The 20,992-nt window shown below is 40.7% G+C and overlaps 1 protein-coding gene across 1 annotated transcript in view; it reads left to right on the forward strand.

The window, feature by feature from the left end:
• LOC125224947 (zinc finger SWIM domain-containing protein 8 homolog) overlaps nucleotides 1–15,120 on the forward strand; it is a 56,757-nt gene extending 41,637 nt beyond the window's left edge. The window contains exons 22-30 of the mRNA XM_048128466.1: nucleotides 675–787; nucleotides 1,165–1,262; nucleotides 1,708–1,885; nucleotides 2,826–3,025; nucleotides 5,298–5,480; nucleotides 6,620–6,861; nucleotides 7,496–7,729; nucleotides 12,851–13,000; nucleotides 14,178–15,120. Of these exons, the coding sequence (XP_047984423.1) occupies nucleotides 675–787; nucleotides 1,165–1,262; nucleotides 1,708–1,885; nucleotides 2,826–3,025; nucleotides 5,298–5,480; nucleotides 6,620–6,861; nucleotides 7,496–7,729; nucleotides 12,851–13,000; nucleotides 14,178–14,244 (1,465 nt within the window). The 3' untranslated portion in view covers nucleotides 14,245–15,120. The remainder of the gene's footprint in view (nucleotides 1–674; nucleotides 788–1,164; nucleotides 1,263–1,707; nucleotides 1,886–2,825; nucleotides 3,026–5,297; nucleotides 5,481–6,619; nucleotides 6,862–7,495; nucleotides 7,730–12,850; nucleotides 13,001–14,177) is intronic.
• The last annotated feature ends 5,872 nt before the right edge of the window (nucleotides 15,121–20,992 follow it).

Consider the following 20,992-nt stretch of genomic DNA (forward strand, 5'->3'; position numbering starts at 1 on the left):
CCAGCTACTTTGCTTTATCGTTTAAAGTTTATGTAATTAACACAACAAAAACCATATTTTTGTAAAAATTTCATGCTTAATTATCGTCACAAAACTGACAGTGACAGTGTTAATAGGAGGTAGGGCATAGCGAATGATATTCCGCTTTGTGTGGTAGGGCACAGCACAGCGGATATTGTCTCGCTCGAATCTAGAGCAGAGCCCAACTGGGGTAGTACCTCCGCCTTACAGAAGACCGCAGCCAAATAGCACTAGACCCTACTCATAGTGTTGTGTTCCTGTCGGTGAGTAAGGCTGCCAGAGCTCAACGAGGGTGCGGTGTGCTGATGACGGGAGGACTTACGGAACTAACTTGTTCCGTTTATTGTCCTTTGAGTCGTCGGCAACCCGATCCATTTTAGAACTTGTACACTCCTTTTTACGTGTACTTAACACAGCAAAGGGAATGTACAAGTTTCTAATGGGGTGGCAACGCGCATGTGACACTGTTTGAGTTGCAGGCGTCCATAGGTTACGGTGACCGCTTTACATCAGGCGGGCCGTATACTTGTTTGCCACCGACGTAGTATAAAAAAAAAAAGTGAGTTAATTTTTGTTAACAACTTGCGCTAATTGGGGATCATAAATTCTGAAAATGCTCAGGTACTGTTATTATAACTCACGTACATTTGCAGAGGTTTACACATGGCGGCGTTTCAACTCGGGCTGTATGCTTTGGGACTTCACAACTGCGTGAGCGCCAACTGGCTGAGCCGTACCTATTCTTCGCACGTCAGTTGGATCACAGGTAACAACTAACAACCAGCATAAATTACTGTTACCCAGAGGGCTACCTAGTGCCTACCCCTCTTAGATCATTTGGATTGCCATTTGCTACGATTTTGACAAATAACTTTCGCGTTACTGACCTTCATAACGTTCCTCGTACATGTTCGTCAGTTTTGGGTTCTTCCGACCCGGCCTTTTTACAATATTTTCCCGATTGGGTCGAGAAAAGTTCGCCTAGACTGATCGGTCCACTCTTCTTCTGCATACAGGTTCCTCGTTATCACTGTTATCAGATAAATTAAATTCTTAGTAAAGATAATACGTTATTAGCCGAAGCATACTTTACAGTAGCGCCTTCAAATTTTGGGACGATGTGATAAATTCGTTTGTTTTTAGGTCAAGCCATGGATATCGGTGCGCCTGCAATTTTGTTCTTGATTGACGCTTGGGAAGGACATTTGACGCCACCAGAAGCTGCGGGTATTGCTGATAAGGTAACGTTTCTTTGGAAAACTACTCTAAACTTGACATATAGCCGGTCTACAACGACTGGTGAATACATTTCTTATTTGGTCGTACTTTGTCTTGGGTATAAATACTATGAAATATTAATTGAAATTTTAGTCAACTCTTATGTTTTCTTTCAAGCCGGCAACCTGTCGCTCTGTAATCGACACTACTATGATTTAATTCCATGAAAGTCCGCATTTTCTCCCTCCGCCTACTTACCCCCTTATTCACAAACGTACTCTAAAGTTATCAAGCCGATAAAGTTCGTTTGTCCTTTTCTATCACACCAATACGTCGGTAAGGGACAAACGCATTTTATCGCCTAGATAATTTTAGAGTACGTTTATGAATAAAGGGGCTAGTGTGAAGGTAAACACAAAATTCCTACCCCACGGATTTAACTTGGGTGTTTATACCCTTCGTTTGCAGGCATCGTCAGGCCGAGACGTGCACACAGTTCGCGCCGCGGCCGAGCTAGCTCTATCTGTGTTACCGCACGCACACGCTCTCAACTACAACGAGATTCAACGCGCCGTCTTACAGTGTAAAGAACAAAGTGACGCTATGCTGGAACGAGCGTGTTTGACCGTCGAGGCGGCCGCTAAAGGTAAATAATTGAACTTTTAGCTTGTATTCGTGTGTGTTATTTTTAAAGCGAAATGCAAACTGCCTTGTTAAAATGTATGTAGCAGGGCGACGCTTTGTTAAATCGACTTTGCTTGGTCATCGAAGCAACTGCTTAAGATTTCGTCTATTCGATGTTAATTTAGTTCACCGTTATTCATTAATGTAAGAGAGGAAATCACCTGCAATTTAAGTTAAATTTTAAACCGGCAATACTCAATGACGTGATATAGTTGATACAGAACCCAAAACAATTAAAAAGTTACCTTAACTTCTAACATGATTCTTAATTTCCATAAAATTATGACCACCAAGGATGTGGCTGCGCATTAGACTATAAAAAACCGTTCCAATCGCCTGATCAACTCGCCCCGTGACGTCACCGCTGCGCGGCGGCTTGTCCGCACGAATGATTGTGTTTTGTTAGCAAAGCCCGGACGACGGGAGCAAAAATGCACTTTTCAATAGTGCTTAATTAAATATCGACTATTTTATCGACATCCATACGAACAATTTTTGAATCAGAAATTTATTGATCTTTATTATAGTTATTATCTTACATGTCATATTGTAGTAACACTCACGTTGTTGTGTGTAAGCTTATTATTTATTATTTCAGTAAACTAATTGCATACTATAATAATCATCAATAATTGAAAAATATATTATATTAAAAAAATACTAATTGTTTATTACGAAAATTATATAAAGTATTGAAAAAAAAATATACAAACAGCTCTTTTTTAAATTGTTTACAACTACCAATTTTATTATTTATTTCGTAATGGTGGTCGAGTACATCGTGCTTTTTATCGACTTATAAAATGTGTTTCCTCGCACTATTGAGATGTCAACACATAATTCCTCCCGTCATCCGGGCTTTGTTTGTTAGCTTTATTTAGAAGTGACGTTTTACCCTTCAGGCGGCGGAGTGTACCCCGAAGTCCTGTACACGGTGGCGCGCTACTGGCACGAGCTGTACCTGCGGCAAGCCAACGAGGACACGGAGCCGCTACTCGAGGAGCCGCAGTACCGCGCCGCGCCGCCCGTGCACCTGCCCGTGCCCTACCCGCTGCCCTACCCCTTCACCTACCACCCCTACCCGCCCATCTACCAGCTGCAGGTGACTACCAGCAAACACATGTGTAACTCCGTATACACAGATAAAGTCTAAGAAAAAAAACGTCAAAACCATACAGAAAAAGGTACGGTGACCTAGATGGCGATACACCTTTGGTGGACGCTCAGCTAGATGGCGCTAATATTAATATTAGACATTTTAACTAGCGTTGAAAAAACCGGAAAAATTCAAATGTTTTTTTCAGGAGTTTATGAAATTTTCGTTTTTTTCGGTTTTTTTCGGGTTTTTTAGGAAAAAAACGAGCACATTATTAAAATAAGTATTTATTTAGTCACTCAAATCACTGTCACTCTCATCATATACCTCAGTTATTTCTTCTTCCATGTGGTCGGTGTAGTCCGTTTGTAGGTGCAAATTCCCCGGATAAAGATTAATTTATCCCATCAAAAACATAAATGTGAAATGAGAGCCAAGTTCAATAATATGATAAATGCCTTGGTTGTTCACTTCGACGACTTTTTCGTCGAAGTGAACAACCAAAGCATTTATCATATTATTGAACTTGGCTCTCATTTCACATTTATGTTTTTGATGGGATATTCATTACATTTTGTAGGTATTTTAAGGCTATGAGAACGCTTATTAATATTCACTAAGTTTACTGGACAGGACAATCTAGGACTACTAGCGCCATCTAGTACACCCCGGTTGAACTAAACATGGTTTTACTCAATATATCACTTTTCGAAAAAGGTAAAAATTTACCGATTTTTGATTTTTTCCTGTGTTTTCACCTAATTACCTGTCTCCATGTCAAATTTGAACTTTCTAGGTCATCTGGAAGTGGGTTAGAATTTATGTCTATAGGTATATAATATATATATGATAAAAATGACGATTTTTGGACGTTATTATCTAAATAACCGTTTGAGATGTATTTATGAAATTTGGCGCACATGTCTATCTCGCATATCTCAATATATGAGCCAAATTTGACACATTTATGTAAAATAGTTTTTGAGTTATGAGGGGGTCAAAAGTGGCTCCAAATGGTTCGTGTAATATAACACACGGTGCTGCTCGCCAGTTCGGTTACTTGAACTTGGCTTGACACGCTACCGCGTGTCTAGATTAAGACGCTTTGGCAATAGCCGATTTCTGTCTCTGGTATGTGTCCGTCCAAACAATGACCAATTTCTCTCAGCTGCGGCGGACGATGGAGGAATACTGAGCAATCTAACCGCAATATTTGACAGCAGTTTGGTAGAACATAACCCTTTCCACCAACTCAGTGGGGTTATGTTCAAGACAGGCCGCCAAATAACTTCATTTGCCCAAAAACCTTCTTTTGCTCTCTGCATACTCGACGAATTCAGCCATCAAATACCCGTCAGTAGTAAAAAGCAATGTGTAAAGGTTTCAAAACCTTTAAAAAGTCAAGTACATACTTTTTAACTGAAATTTTTAAATTGAAAACTACATTCGGTTTTTTTCAATTCGTTTTTTTCGGTTTAAATCGTTTTTTTCCGAAAAATACGAGCCGAAAGTTTCGCGGTTTCTTTCTATAAATTTCTGAAAAAAACAAGTGAAATGGAAATAAACCGGGAATTTTCCGGCTTTTTTCATCGCTAATTTTAACACATATCAAGCTAAGAAATTGAGGTTCAAAAGTTTTAAACTTGTGTCGAGAGATGGTAGTCTATGCACTGTGATTACACATTTTACTTTGTCAGTAACTCTCTATAATACTCTATCCTCTTTGGTACTAGCTACTGAGTACTGACAGGTGACAGGTCATAATACTACAAAGCCCTTTTGATGCGCGTTGCATTATCACTGTGTCCAATTGCCCACCTGCCAGCTGTAGGTGAGTCTGACTTTCCAAATAGCTTCTTACTCGAATTGTCATGGCTGAGGGTCGCGACGCGACCACATGAGGTCGTTATTTTGTGTATTACCAAAGATCTCCATTTAGCACGGTTTTCTGCAGTCCTAATAGGTGCCAGTGTCTAGCTACGGCCTCTGAAAAGCGAAGACAACAACCTAAAACCGGTTCAATTAGTTTCTAGTCGACTAGTTTTAGTCCTGTTGCGGCCTTGGACAGTAGAACTTTAGCTACTATGCTTATAATTTAAAAATGTTGAAGATTACCTTCGACCTAAAAATAGTTGTGAAGTTAAACTGACTGCGTTAAACATTTAACGCTCAGTGTTGCCAACTCGAATTTTGAAAAACAACACTGCGAAGTTTCACTTCCGCGCAGAGCTTCAACACACATTTTTTTCAACGTTTCTAACATGTGTTTTTTACGCAGTACGGCGGCGCGCCACCCCCACACGCGGTGAGCGGGCAGTACGCGCTGCCGCCGTACTTCGTGCGCGGCCTCGTGCCGCACGCGCCGCTGGCCCCGCTGCCCGCGCACCCCGCGCACCCGCCGCACCAGCAGATGCCGCAGCACCAGCTGCAGCACCCACCGCCGCTGCCCGTCAACGTCAACGTGAGTATACTACATTCACAACTATCAGCGCACGCATCTCACACGTCACGCCATCTAAATGGTAGCTAAACAAAATGGCCGCCAATCCAAAATGGCGGATATTGAGTTTTATATGTACATTATAAGGCGACCATTACTCGATATGCATTGCTAAATGGTACATACCATTTAACAAAATTTGATCAGCTGGCCTATGGACACGCATATGGATTACACGAATAAAAAAAAAAACAGAATACACTTCTGTGCTTACACACTTATGAGTATTATTCTCTTTATTTCTTTTAAGTCTTAGGCTAGGCTATTTATAATACGAATATAAAAGTAAAATAGAAAACCACTTACAAAACAATAAAAAAATATAAACATATTATAAAAAACCTAACCTATGGTGCCGCCAGCAGCGGGGCAGGGCTCAAGCTGCCGGTGGTTAGGGCTGCAGAGAGAGGAACCGTCGAACTATCCACGCCGTGTCCAAGATCACCGCCTTCTGCATCTGACCCTTGATCCAGCCACCTAGCGAGAGTCTCTCGAGATGGCGGTTATCTCGTAAGCCAAGCCTAGGTACTTACTGGACTTGTCCTTCTCGGCTTTCACAAGATTCCCATCATGGGGGATGGTGATGTCGACGAGCACGGTCCGGAGTTGCGATCGATCTATTATGACAATGTCAGGCTTATTGGCTACAATAGTCCTGTCAGTGATAATCGATCGATCCCAATAGAGCGTGGCACGAACATTTTCAGGAACTGGCGCAGGTATGTACTTGTAGTACGGTACTTCGCGGTCCACAAGGCCGTATTGAAGAGCAAGCTGCTGGTGAATGATCCTGGCTACGAGATTATGCCTGTGCAAGTACTCACCGTTAGCTAGATGAGAACAACCGGAGATGATATGCCTGAGTGACTCTCCGGGACGGCGGCATGCCCGACAAATGTCGACCGTACCGTCCTTCAGGATATATCTCCGGTAGTTGTTCGTCATCATAACTTCGTCCGCAATTGCACAGGCAAAACCCTCGAGTATTATTATTTGTAGATGTAAACAAACTTCGCTATACAACACAACTTTTTTAGATCTCTACGCAATTTCAGTTTCATTAACAGTCTTCATCATTCTAATCCCAATTTATATTACAGCACGGCGCACCCATCCCCCCTCCGCTACCCGCGATAGCCGGCGTAGCGGGCGTAGCGAGCGTCGGGCCCGTAGCCGGCCACGGCGGCGTCGGCGTAGCGGCGCCGCTACCCGCGCCCGTAGCACCTCCTTTACCACAGGCGCAGCTACGGCGATTACTAGCTGCCTATCGCGTAGGCATGCTGGCGTTAGAGACGCAAGCTAGGAGGGTCCATGATGATCGGCCGCAGAACAAGTTTGGCAGGTCAGTATGAATATGAATTATTATGTGGTGGAGCATTGCCATTGCGAGTAATGACTCGCGCTCGTAGCACCTTCCCTACCGCAAGCACATCTACGACGACTGTTAGCTGCATATCGAGCAGGCATGTTGGCGTTGGAGATGCAAGCTAGAAGGGTTATAAGGTGTAGAGGAGCACTAAGAAAGGATTTTTCAAAATTCACATCCTAAGGGGATGAAATGGGGGTCCAAAGACAACGTTAGAATAATATTACTTTTAGTATTCGGGCGAAGCCGCGGGAAAAAGCTAGTTTTCCATAATTGTGAGCGTGTTTTTTTTATACTACGTCGGTGGCAAACAAGCGTACGGCCCGCCTGATGGAAAGCGGTCGCCGTAACCTATGGACGCCTGCAACTCATAGAGTGTCACATGTGCGTTACCACCCCATTAGAAACTTGTGCATTCCCTTTAGTGTGTCGTGTTTAGTAAAACGCCTCAGTTTGTCAGTTACCATTAAGGCGAGATTTACTTGTATATTTATATGAATAAACTGACAGAGCGCTTTATAGCAATCGACAAAGCGGGACGTTTTTCCGTGCACACTCACATTATATTCGCTTTACATTAGATATACTTAAACAAATTGTATTCCCCCAGAAACCCACCGTACGGCGAGCACGTGAAATGGCTCCTCCGCATCTCGAAGCGGCTCGGCGCGCAGTACCTGCACCAGTTCTGCGTGTGCGCGGTGAACTCGGTGGTGTCGCCGTTCGTGCTGTACGAGCTGTGCGTGGAGTCGGCGCACTGGCTGGCGCGCGGCGGGCCGCACCACCTGCTCATGCAGCACCTGCGCGGCACGCTCGCGCCGCTCGTGCAGAAGTGTCAGCAGATGTGAGTACTACTCGCAGTACCTGCACCAGTTCTGCGTGTGCGCGGTGAACTCGGTGGTGTCGCCGTTCGTGCTGTACGAGCTGTGCGTGGAGTCGGCGCACTGGCTGGCGCGCGGCGGGCCGCACCACCTGCTCATGCAGCACCTGCGCGGCACGCTCGCGCCGCTCGTGCAGAAGTGTCAGCAGATGTGAGTACTACTCGCAGTACCTGCACCAGTTCTGCGTGTGCGCGGTGAACTCGGTGGTGTCGCCGTTCGTGCTGTACGAGCTGTGCGTGGAGTCGGCGCACTGGCTGGCGCGCGGCGGGCCGCACCACCTGCTCATGCAGCACCTGCGCGGCACGCTCGCGCCGCTCGTGCAGAAGTGTCAGCAGATGTGAGTACTACTCGCAGTACCTGCACCAGTTCTGCGTGTGCGCGGTGAACTCGGTGGTGTCGCCGTTCGTGCTGTACGAGCTGTGCGTGGAGTCGGCGCACTGGCTGGCGCGCGGCGGGCCGCACCACCTGCTCATGCAGCACCTGCGCGGCACGCTCGCGCCGCTCGTGCAGAAGTGTCAGCAGATGTGAGTACTACTCGCAGTACCTGCACCAGTTCTGCGTGTGCGCGGTGAACTCGGTGGTGTCGCCGTTGTCGCCGTTCGTGCTGTACGAGCTGTGCGTGGAGTCGGCGCACTGGCTGGCGCGCGGCGGGCCGCACCACCTGCTCATGCAGCACCTGCGCGGCACGCTCGCGCCGCTCGTGCAGAAGTGTCAGCAGATGTGAGTAAATAAATAAATAAATAAAAATACGTTTATTACCATAACACAAAAAGAGTATAGCAATGAAAAAAAAAGTAATATGCAAATTCACTTAAGCTAAGCGTAGAATAAGAGCTAAGTTGTACATTTTTTTTTCGTGCTTGTTCTTGTTGGATTCAGGTCTCAACATGTGCTAGGTTATAATACCCAGCGTTGATTTTCAGACTGATCCTTATTCCTTTTGCCAGGGTTAACATCATTAGTACTACTCTGTTAAGCCCTTAATAACCGAAAACAGCACACTCGTGCGTGCGTAGGGTTGAAAAAAAAAAGAAACAAAAAAACAGAATATCAGCGATGTGGCTTGCCGCATCATAATGCTGAGCCAGCGCCTGTTCTCTGCCACGACACATGGTTTTGAAAATTTGTATTCTTTTAAAAATGTAACTAAGTAATTAGCTTTTAATTTCTATTTTAAGATGCATGCCTTTTATCTTTTGTTTTATCTACCATGTATGTTGTGGGAATGAATAAAGTTCTTATCTATCTATCTATCAGTTTTTTTTTTTTCTGGAATATGTTTTTTTTCTAAAGGTCGAAATCTCAAAATTTGCAAAACAGTTAATACTTTTATACGGTTTCTAGACTTTATGTTGACTATTAAACGAATTTAATTTAATAACTTTAATTTCTGGTTGTATAAAACTAACATTTGGGCCATTTTTTTTTTCAAAGTTGTCCACCCCACTTTTTTTTTGGATTTGGAAATTTTTATGTGTTTTCCACTCAGAATCGCGAGCTCTTTCAATCCTAATAGGAGAAAAAAAGTGTCCCAAGGTTTTTTCCCATTTCACATGGAAGGTTCGAAAAAATGTATGGAAATCTTGGGACATTTTTTTCTCCTATCAGGATCGAAAGAGCTCTCGATTCTGACTATTCTGAGTATGAATCGCGTAAAAAATACCCATGTTACAAAAAAAGTGGGGTGGACAACTTTGAAAAAAAATGGCCCATTTACACGATCTGTAGTTAGTAGTTATCGCTATTGCAACTTTATGCGTGCGACAGGTTTACGATGACACGCGATTAGAAAATAAGAAGCTGGTCAATAACCGGCTCAACACAGAGATGTGCTTGCTCCAAACGACCAATGTAGACGTGTCTCGGACGAGCAAAACACACGCACTGCCTTGGCCGACGCACGCCTACATTACGTTTTCCGCGCGAGGAAATTGTTTAGACCCGACTAGTTATTTATATTATTTATTTTTAAACTGCGTGGCATGGCTGTAAATCGCTACACGACGAGATTTTTTTTTTCTTACATACATACTATCACGCCTGTATCCCATGAAGGAGTAAGCAGAGCACATGAAACTACTCAAGTTTCAGTGCCACTCTTGGCAAATAAGGGGCTGAAAGAAAACGAAACTGTGACATTGAAGTGACAGGTTGCCAGCCTCTCGCCTACGCCAAAATTTGCCCCATATCCCACAGTCGCCTTCTACGACACCCACGGGAAGAAAGGGGGTGGTAAAATTCTTAACCCGTCACCACACGGGGGATTTTTTTTCTTAATACTGTTTATTATAGTTGTAAACAAATCTGTGAATTGATGAATCCATACTCCAAACCTATACCTACCTGTAAATGCAATACAATGGCGAATCTCTCGTGACGTTGTGTAAAACAATGTCTTTATAGTAAACTAGCTTTTACCCGCGGCTTCGCCCGCGTAATAAAAGTATTCATTAAGATTTTCATTTGGATCCGTAGGGACCGTAGGTTTCTCTGTAGGTATATTTATCTGCGATTATTTCGATTGCACATAATACTTTTGCTTGCAATGATTGTAGAAATATTACACATCGACCACAGCGTAGGTAATTCTATATACGCTGGGGAAACCTTTATAAACATGAACATAGCCCGTATTTCGACACTATGATCGGTGGGTAAAAAGTACTTTTTTCTATTATCCCTTACAATTTTTTACATTTTGCTTATACTTATCGCAAACGTAATCTTCAAGCAAGCAAACAACGATCGTCTTAGAGCACATTGATTGTAAGAGACCGCCGACCGATTATCCGTATCCCGCTAACGATACCCATATTATCCGTATCCGTATCCGTATCGCTATCGCTATCGCTATGGCTATCGCTATCGCTATGGCTATCGCTATCGCTATCCCTATCGCTATCCCTATCGCTATCCCTATCGCTATCCCTATCGCTTTCCCTATCGCTATCCCTATCGCTATCCCTATCCCTATCCCTATCCCTTATCAAGATGTTTAATGATATAACACTTTAAGTTCTCGCGCTTTGTACACATATTTAAAGTCACATACAGGTCGAACGCGATTAATTAACATTATTTTTACCTTTTTTCCCAACGTTTCGGCCAGGTTGCACTGGCCGTGGTCGCGGAAGACTGACGTCCCAGCAAAATGTCACCGGAGATGTAAACAACACAAAACTACCCGATATTAACACTTTCGCAACCAGGCTAAATTTCGAACAATACCCCAGAAACCGACAGTACCCGATAGTCGGGCAACGACGTGCAACTCAATGCCGGACGCCACGAACCCGATAGTCGGGCAAGCGGCAGACGCTCAGGGCTGTGCCAAGTAACTTTCGTATACGTGCATAAAATGAAAGAGTGCGTAGCACAATGTCGAAAATCAAATGTTCTAAGTACGAAATTCCGAAAGACATGACATCGAAAATAAAAATTGCTAATGTACGAAATTCCTAAATTCAACAGCGAAGTTAACTCCTCTTCGCGTAATTGTGGCTGAGAGTTGTGCTCATCAACTACTGCATCCTCGCCGAATATATTTATTAAGTCTCGCTCAATGTCATCAGGACCACGAGCATTCGCCATCGTCGTAGTAGAAACAACCAAATTAATTATCAATTCCAATCAGAGGCAAAACCACAAAGTCCAGTAAGAAAGCAGAAGTCACAGTTGTCCAGAAACAAGCCGATAGTCGTCAAAATAAAAATTAACACAACACAACAACGTCCAAAGCACATCACAAACCATTACGGAATGGCTCGGATTGCAAATTTTACACCGTGACCGGTGTGAAATACCCGAGTCGCAAACTTCAAATAGATAAGGGATGGTAAACAACATCTCCAGGGTTAAGTGTATGATCACAGTAACTACATTCTTTTGTCAAAGAAATTGCGACCTTATGGTATGTGTACTAGCGTACTAATTATCGTAACTATTCAAAGCTACTTGTTACGTTTTGCTTCCACGCAGTTGCAGTGCAGTGCTGTTTTATGACTGACCTATTGTCTTTTTCTGAGAACTGCCGCTTAGAAATTAGAATGTTGTTAGGTTCTTAGTTGAATTTCTTGGTTTATTTTTCTCCGAATTTTGTTTCACTAAAATCATCCTATGAGTACCTACTCTATCACTCTTAAATATTCGTAAACACAAATTAGGTTGTACGATTTACGAAAATTCTAACTCCTATTGATACATACCCGTGTATGCGATTTAACGTAACCAACTAATAAGAATTATTATTTTGTGATCGCATTAGGTAAAGTAAATAAAAATAAAAAGTGAATTAATAAATATAATAATCAACTGTTCCAACTTTTCGACCACATAAGTACATTATAATCAGAAGACAGTCAGTGGCAGCCCTGAGGTAGCGAAGATGCAAAGCTTGCCCGACTATCGGGTACGTTGGCGTCGCGTGAAGGTTTATAGCTCTTGCTCGACTATCGGGTATGCCGGCATCTGAGTAAAGTTTACGAGTACCCGATTGTCGGGTACGCGGTGTCCAATGTGTTAATTTATATAAATGTTCGGGGTAGACAAATAAATATAATCTACCCGCTTTTAGTTAATGTTTATTTCCCACCATGTTTACTTTAAAGGTAAAAATAATGTTAATTAATCGCGTTCGACCTGTATGTGACTTTAAATATATGTTTAATGATTTCTTATCAAGTGCTAAAATATAAAGTTTCATGATTTTATCATTTAAAATTAAGAAATCCCATACAAACTTTCAACCTCTTTTTCAACCCCTTCATCCCTTTTTTTCGAAATAAAAAGTAGCCTATGTTCTGTCTCAGGGTCTAAAGATTGTCTGTTCCAAATTTCATCAAAATCGGTTGCGTGGTTTAAGCGGGAAAGCGTAACAGACAGACAGACAGACAGACAGACAGACAGACAGACAGACAGACAGAGTTACTTTCGCATTTATAATATTAGTATGGATTGTCATTGGTTGGAAGTTTTACAGACAATGCATGCACTCCTTGTGATGTTTTCTTCCAAACATTTATCTTATAATTAAATTGTTCCAGTAAGTTTCTTCATTTCTGCTAATATATCAAATTGTCGCGTAGGTACATCCAGTGCATACACCAGAAGCTGTACCACCTGACGCCAGTAGAGTACGAGGAGTTTGTCAGCATCGTGCTGTCGGCGCGCACCGCCTTCCAACTAACGCCGGAGGGCAACACGCAGTTCAAAGAGTGGCTCGCCTCGCTCAGAAGGTAAGTACAGCAACTTTTCTAAAGCCTTATGGCTCAGCCACGACATGGGCGCGCGACAAGCGCGACAGCGGCGAGCGGCGGCCATACATTGGACCGAGACACAGCGATGGGACTTTTCATTCGCACGTATGGCTGCCGCTCACCGCTGTCACGCTTAGACCAATGTCGTGGCTGGGCCGCTAGTCGTTCTGACTCACCGCCGGTGCCGTTGGCAGATGTTCGAGGGTGGTATTTCTCGGCCTTTTCAGCATTTTCAGAATTTCGGACCCCCCAATTAGTGTAAGTTGTTAACAAAACTTAACTCACTGTCTGTTTTGTGACGATAATTTAGCATGAAATTTGTATAAAAATATTGTTTTTGTGTTAATTACATAAACTTTAAGCAATAATCTACATTCAGAATGTGAAAAAAGTAAATTTTCAGACAGATTTTATGCTTAATTGCCGTCACAAAACTGACAGCAAGTTAATTTTTGTTAACAACTTACGCTAATTGGGGTGTCCTAAATTCTGAAAATGCCCACATACAGACGCCATAGGCAACGGAAGCTGCATTTGGCGAGTTAGAATAATTCTAATTAGAACAACCGAAGTCTAACTAAAGAGTATTATACATATTCAGCTCTCAGTGATAGCTTTGGCTTTATCCGACTAGTACCATGAACTGATAAATATCATATACAAAAAAAACTGACCAAGTGTCTAAAGCTGGATTTGCACCAGCGTCTTCCGTTATAGCCACGATTTGGTACCATCAACATTAATCTTAATATCAGTTTATCATTGGACATACAGAACCCTTAATTTACTAATTAAAACTGAAATGTACATGCTATTTAGAAACATGAACTATTGATTGCAGTGCTCATAACGTGCCTATCAAATTATTACGGTAACAAATCAAAATCACACACAAACTAAACTCGTAAGATAAACTTCAGGAGTCTGAATTAATAAAGACGAACAGCTGTGTTAGGGTATTTCAGCAATTTACATTTTAGCTAGACTATTTGATTTGGTTTACAGCTAGAATTGAATTGAATTGAAATCATTTATTTCAGACTTATTGGTCCATAATAATACTAGACTTTATTGTTATTAATTTTAATTTAATGGATACAAACTAATTTGTATCAATTCACTACAGGACCATATGCAAACATGAACCAATTTCCAGGTCCAAATCGTGCAAGAAGGACCTGTGGACCCAACTGAACGCCGCGCTCCAGACGAACGGCAAATGACGCCGGCAGCCGATAGTTTGTATGGTGCGGTATACCGCGCGCAAACTGTCACAATACAGGCGATGGCCGCGGTACAGGCTGCTATACCAACTGCACACTCTCTAATAGTACACCTTGTGTTATTTGTAATAGAGTTTCGACGTCGCTTATTTGTGAGTACAGTTCGGCAGTAGTCGGGTTAGGTAACCGCTAGGGTTTTCGTTTTGTATGGTGTGCTACGTCCCTATGTATACGTTAGTTAGTTTACATCGAACAAATAACATCAACTTTATTCATAAAATTCACAACTAAACCGAAAAACGACTCTCGTTAAAAATAACTTGTGCCCAGTTCTAAAACGCGCAGTTTAATGCTATGTATGATGTGATCGATGGAATGTTGGGAAAATGACATAACGCTGAGGTAAGCGCATTGACGTGTTTCATACATTCCTTGATATCATGCGTGCAACATCTATAATAAAACAACAGTTCGCATTTTTGCGCGTGAACTCTCCGTTGTATTATGCTTGTGAGTCGACGCCAAACATATATTTATCGTCTTATTTCAATAGAATAAGATGTAAAAGTGTAAATATATCTTTGACGTCAACCGTATTTGGACTCGTAACATTGATTGTTTGTTGTAGGTTTAACAAGTCAAGAATATAAAGTGGGGGCGTAGCATAACTTTAGATTTTACTTTACGAGGCGTTCCATGTCCAAAGGGACCTTAAGTTTTATCTGTAAAAAGGTGGAATTTTAAGTGAAAATGTCTTTATGGCTCTTGAGGCATAAGGAACTTTCTGTAATGGAACGTCACGTATAATTTCTGACGCGGCCGCGTTGCGTGCACTATTTATACATCTCCATTACAAATAATACACGCTTTTCGACTCGATTTGAGGCAACACCTCTTAGTAGTAGCATAATAACTCATTAGAGGGTAATCGATCTCAGAACAGTTGTATCGATAATCGAAAATGTTGCTAACTCCTGTATCTAATATTCCTGCCTAAAATTTAAGTCCTTAATATTATGGACTGTCTCATGTGACAATTTTTCATCTCAAGTAGTCAAAAATTAGATCTCAATTTATAAATATTTTGTAGGCGTCACGGTACTCTTCAGTTCGTTTTGTTATACTTCAAAGTTGATTCTAGCTCATATGAAGGTTGTGCGTTATAGTCTGAGATTCGGTTGTTACCAGTGCTCTGTCGATAGCCGCGGCTAAGGTTTCCATTTGCATGAGGCGAGAACTCCCATGCGAGTTTCAATGCATTGCCGTATTTGATGGGTGTACTGAATTGTATGTAACCTCAACAGTCTGTATGTAACTAAAATCGCATGCGATTTCGCGCGCCCTCTAAATGAGCCTTTATATAGTCGCGTCGAGTGTTCGTAAGTTGCCTTCTGATCTAAGGAGTTTAGCAACATTTACTTAGTTACATTCACACTTTATATATCGTGCAATGTACAATGTCATCTCAATTTATTCCCAATGTATTGTGACAACTCATATTTATTTATACATTGCACTATTTTTACACATGATTTGCTTATTTCGACTTCCTTGTATATTTAACGTTAATTATAGTCTTGGTAAACTCAACTGTATGCGTAGCTAAGGTGACAATCTCTAACGCTAAATAGAAAATGAAATAGAAAAAAAAATTATAGGAGAAATGGATACGAACGAAAATCGAGTGAAAATTATTTCAGTTTGCGTTCTGGGATTGTCGCGTTGGCTACGCCCCCTGTTAACTAGTCAATGGTTTTGAGGAAATATCATTGGTGAACCAGTGAAGCTTCAACGCTTTAGCTCATTTAGTATCTTTTGAAATAGTTTAATATTCCGGTTTGATTTTAGTGCCTTGTGCTTATAACATCTCGAGTGTAGTAAGCGGAGGGCATTAAATGAAAACTTTCTCACGACAAATGTTAATCAAAAGCAGTTTAACTTAATTTTTTTTATGTTTTTGCATAAATGCCTGTGGTTTGATTAACATTTATATTTTAGTTAAATCCGCCGGCGTGGTGGGTAACATTTTCTTTGGCAAAATTTGTTTTTAAACTTCGCACAAACCGTTATTCTGTTGTGATGTGTTTGTGGTTTACATTACGTCCATAAGTTTCATGAAATATGTCAAGTTTGATAATAGTGTTGACTGGCTCAATGACCGTTAAGGCTAGTTATCCACCGCGCCGTGTGACCGCTGCGCTGCAGAGGTGTTTTGTTATGAAGATCTCCGTCACGTGTGTAAGTACCGTAAAGAAAATTATTGTCGTTCTTTTCGGTTTAGCGTATTTATTTGTACTTTTACTTAATATTGTAAGCGCAGGACTTTGTTGGAGCAAAACTGTCAGTTTCTATCATAAATAAGCTTTTTGACGCTCCTTATTTTCAACATTTTGTTCATCTCAATATCTGACTGTGTTAAAAAGTGTACAGAATTCAAAATTGATAACAATAGTCCATACTATATTTGGTAATTGGCTTAAGATGTTTCAAGTGACCTAATAGTGTCATTAGACTACAAGATATTAGACAGAATGTAGAAGACGCCCGTCGATTCACTATTTTTGATATTCTCTTGTCGAAATTTGCAGTTTCATGGATGTAAAGTACTAGCGTCTTGATGAGATAAGGTAGACGTGTGGTCGATTCTATAATAACTTTATTTACACATATTATTATAATATTATAATGCAGAGTAGCATCTTGAAGCCTTTGAAATATATAATGTATAGTCTGACGCGCCGGCAACAAATTTGCAGACAAATTCAACCTGACTTGAGCTGTAGTATCATTCCTATGTTAGACGCCGTAATAATACATGCCTTTTGACCCAACACACTAAGATATAATGGATAATTCCATTCGCTCTTCCAAGTTTAAAAAGCAATATTAATATATCATTTTATAAGCGTATTTTATATGGCGTAATATCACTTTAGCACTTTTATTGTAAGAAATATACCGTTCGTAGGTAATAAATATATCGCTACATTTTAGCATTCGGTGTTTTAATAATACAATTTTTTACATTTTATACTATCATGAACACAATAGTGTGACGTGTGCAAATACAAATAAAAGTGTCGGAACATGCCAAGCGACAGAAAGCCCATTTCAAAAGCTAAGTATCCTTTATAGCTGTTATAATGGAGAATATTGTATTTGATATTGAATTTGAGTCCTGTACCGAAAGTACAATCAAGAAAAGTACTTACAGGTCTTGAACGTCATTTAACACGTGGTTTCGAACCAGATTAGATGACCCCTCCGACAGTTGAAATTAATTCGGATGCGTAACTCGCAGCTCGGAGTAATCGTGCCTAATTTATACGACATTAGAGCAACCCATAGTGCCTTGACGTCAGTCGATCGTGGTCTGGATACTCATTCATTACGCGCCTCGCCCGAATGGCAGGGCTCCGTACAATACACGGCCATTTTCATTTGGCTGTACAAAATAGGCTCAACATGAGTGGACTTAGATAAACGATTAATGTATTTTGACTTCTGTCATTTCAGAACGATTTCAAACATCTAGTAACTACTCGTATATCCGGGTATTTTTACCCTCTTATTAATAAACGTTCACTAACGCTATCAAGCCGATAAAGTTCGTTTAAGGCGTATTGGTGTGATAGAAAGGGACAAACGAACTTTATCGGCTTGATAACTTTGGAGAACGTTTATGAATAAGGTGGCTAGTGTTTGATTGATTATTATATACGTGATCACTGATGACTTCTACCAGGTTGTGATACGTATTTCAGAATGCCTAACATCCTAGCTACTTGTAAAAAGTCGGCATTGAAATTAGCTGTTAAAAGACTTATTCGTGTAGTTTTAAATGTGGGAAAATGCACTGTTTGCGGCTTTACAGACAATATTTCCCAAGCCATTTAAAAAATAAATTAGAAAATATAGGTGAATATTACATTATCATCAATTCATCAGTTTTTTTCAAAAATTCTCACATTGGAATGATATGTTTGTTGCCGGCCCCGCGTTGCGTAGTTTTAGTTCAATATCTTTATAAAATTAGATGTTTATGTGCATTCATTAAAAGTATGGATGTCTTCAATATTCAGTAGATAGTAAATATTAGGATGCTAGTTAGTATAAAATGACGTTGGAAAATCATTTGAAAATTGCTACGCGAGCAGAATCTTTTAATCGTATTAAAGGAATAATTCTGTAAAGGATTTTATGGATTACAACTACCAGTTTTCAGTGTTTGAGTGTAGAATACTTGAACATTCAGCGCAATAGTTTGCAATCTCCGAGTCGTTAATAATGCACTTTGGGTTGTGTGCGTCGCGGGGATACCCTCTGCGCTTCTAGGTGTATCTGTTGAGCGTGTGGCCGCGAGGGGGTTTAGACATCAGAGGGCATTCATAATAACTTCATTGACAGATGGTTGTGTGCTTTCGTTCGCGAAGTGACGAAGCCGCAGCGAGTCTCGCGAGGCGCTCTCCGCGCGACGCGCGCATCTTTCGCACTTCTGTAATTTATACGAATAAAGTGTTCATAGACCTTCGTATGAAATTTGTCATAATAACTCGCCGTCCATAATTTATTTGCGAATCAGAATGAGCGTAGGCTTTGTTTTGCATCATCTTCCTATTAAACTCATAAATATACTTATATTTATATTCAAATATTGCAGAATTTAAATATATTGTGCTCTTTGGGCATTATTAACATTATCTGGTGTAATTTCTCTGGAGATCACTTTTTCTTTCTCCATATGGCATTAAAAGTGCTTTGACATTACCTATGTCTCAAAGAACTATTTTTACACTTTGAAGCATATTAAAAAAAAATATAAATATATCGTTAGTTTGGTAAATATAGTGCGTTAGTATGAGCATATTTTAATTAGTCGTTTAATGCATGTTCATAGTATGTAACTTGTAATTCGCCCAGTTTTGGCAAATCGGCGAGGTTTCGAATTGTGGTTTTATTTTGTTTGCTGGTTATCTATCAACGTTACATATCAGTTGAACTTTGCTTAATTTAAATATTATGCACCACATGTTCCATCATTTTCTACCTACTCGATATAGTTTCGTCGATGCCATGGCAACATATTTGGCTGAATTTCAATATCAAGTTTGTAAGGTTCATGTTTATTGTAGCGCGTAGTAAAGCGGATCGGACATACAGCTATAGAACAAAAGTTTCATCGTAATAGTCGTTCAAAGGCGTGAAGCCGCCAGTGCCTGATCATAATAGAGCAAATACAACTTACTCTTCTGCCTGTAGCGATCACTCGCGCGCGCTAACTCGGTACAAGAGTCAATATTCTCTGCCGACTTATCGGGGGAGCGCACTCGAGGTGATATATTGTATGACTCCTTTGTAAATCCTTCGCAGCCGTTTATAATAACGGCACTAGAATATGTCGAGCGTTCGCAGGTTGAGTGGATTTTTGATTTGATCGAGTTTAGCGAATTATAAGTTGTCCTATCCCGTAATACTCAAGGCAATGCACGTTGAACACTACGTCACATCACAGTCGGATAGTTATTATACAGTATAGCAAGTCTGTTAGTCCAAATCGACGATGCATAATTATTTTATACATCTGGATTTGTAGTTTAATTATACACTTTGTAAGTGTGGTGTCTCCGCCTATTAAAATATGTAACCATTACAGTTCGAGTGGCTACTTATTAGAGTACGTAATAAATTTATATAATATATTTTTTTTAGTTTCGTGTCGCATGTCGCATACATATTCGTTGTCATTTCGATTACACGTTGGTACAGTGAATTGTTATCATAATTTAAATTGTTTGGTGTAAGATACATATTTATGCTCACAATGCAAGACGCATGATTAGTTGGGATGTGGCGGGCGCCCGGCCCGGCCGGCGCTCCGCGATCAACCGTCGACTCTTGCAGGACGTAAGACTGACAAGCACCTTGTGAAGTAGTCGAATGTGGAGTCCTTATTAAACGTTTATGTCCAGGATGTCCCAAAACAACCCTCCGTTCACCCCTTTCAAATTAATACTCCTCGTTTACTCCTCACATTGTTTTATGACATCCTGCATATAATACAAGTGCCCATATATTTAAAAAATTATATATCTATATAGCACTAGACATTTTGCTCCGTTGTCGCAAATGGTTGTAATTATAAAGGTATAGTTAATATTGATAGTTAAATGATAGACTGTTTTGCACGATTTCTGATGTGACGTGATCACAAGTCACCGCTCCGGGTTGCGAAGCGGGCGTCAACTCTTTGTGATGACAAGTGGCAAGTAGCAAGTGGCGAGTGCTCGCCGCTGGCCGACTCGCAATCCGCACTTTTTTAACATTCGGTATTCTACCTACGTAATATCTCCCCACTATTATAAAATGTATGTTTCAACTCAAAACTCGAAATATTTTGACCTCTACATAATTTTTATTACTTTTACGATTACACATATTATCATAAGTCTTTTATTGAAGTAACATTATTTAATTATTCAATATACTTATTCTATATTTAAGACAAGTGTGTTTTATTTACAGCAAATGCATGCATCCATCGTTAGGTACCACCTTGTTCGCTCCCTCTCAGTGTCTTATATTTGGGCATTATCTTTATCAAAGATACCTTGATCTATTCTGGATAACGAGTAGACCTCTCAGTACAGAATTATTTCGCAAAAAGTAACGTCTTATTACAAAAAGTATAATCATCGTGGTTCAGGAATAAAGCAAGTTAAAAGGGTAAATAATGATAAATCATAAAATC

The sequence above is a fragment of the Leguminivora glycinivorella genome, chromosome 3 (genome assembly GCF_023078275.1).
Source record: "Leguminivora glycinivorella isolate SPB_JAAS2020 chromosome 3, LegGlyc_1.1, whole genome shotgun sequence".
NCBI classification, from domain to species: domain Eukaryota; kingdom Metazoa; phylum Arthropoda; class Insecta; order Lepidoptera; family Tortricidae; genus Leguminivora; species Leguminivora glycinivorella.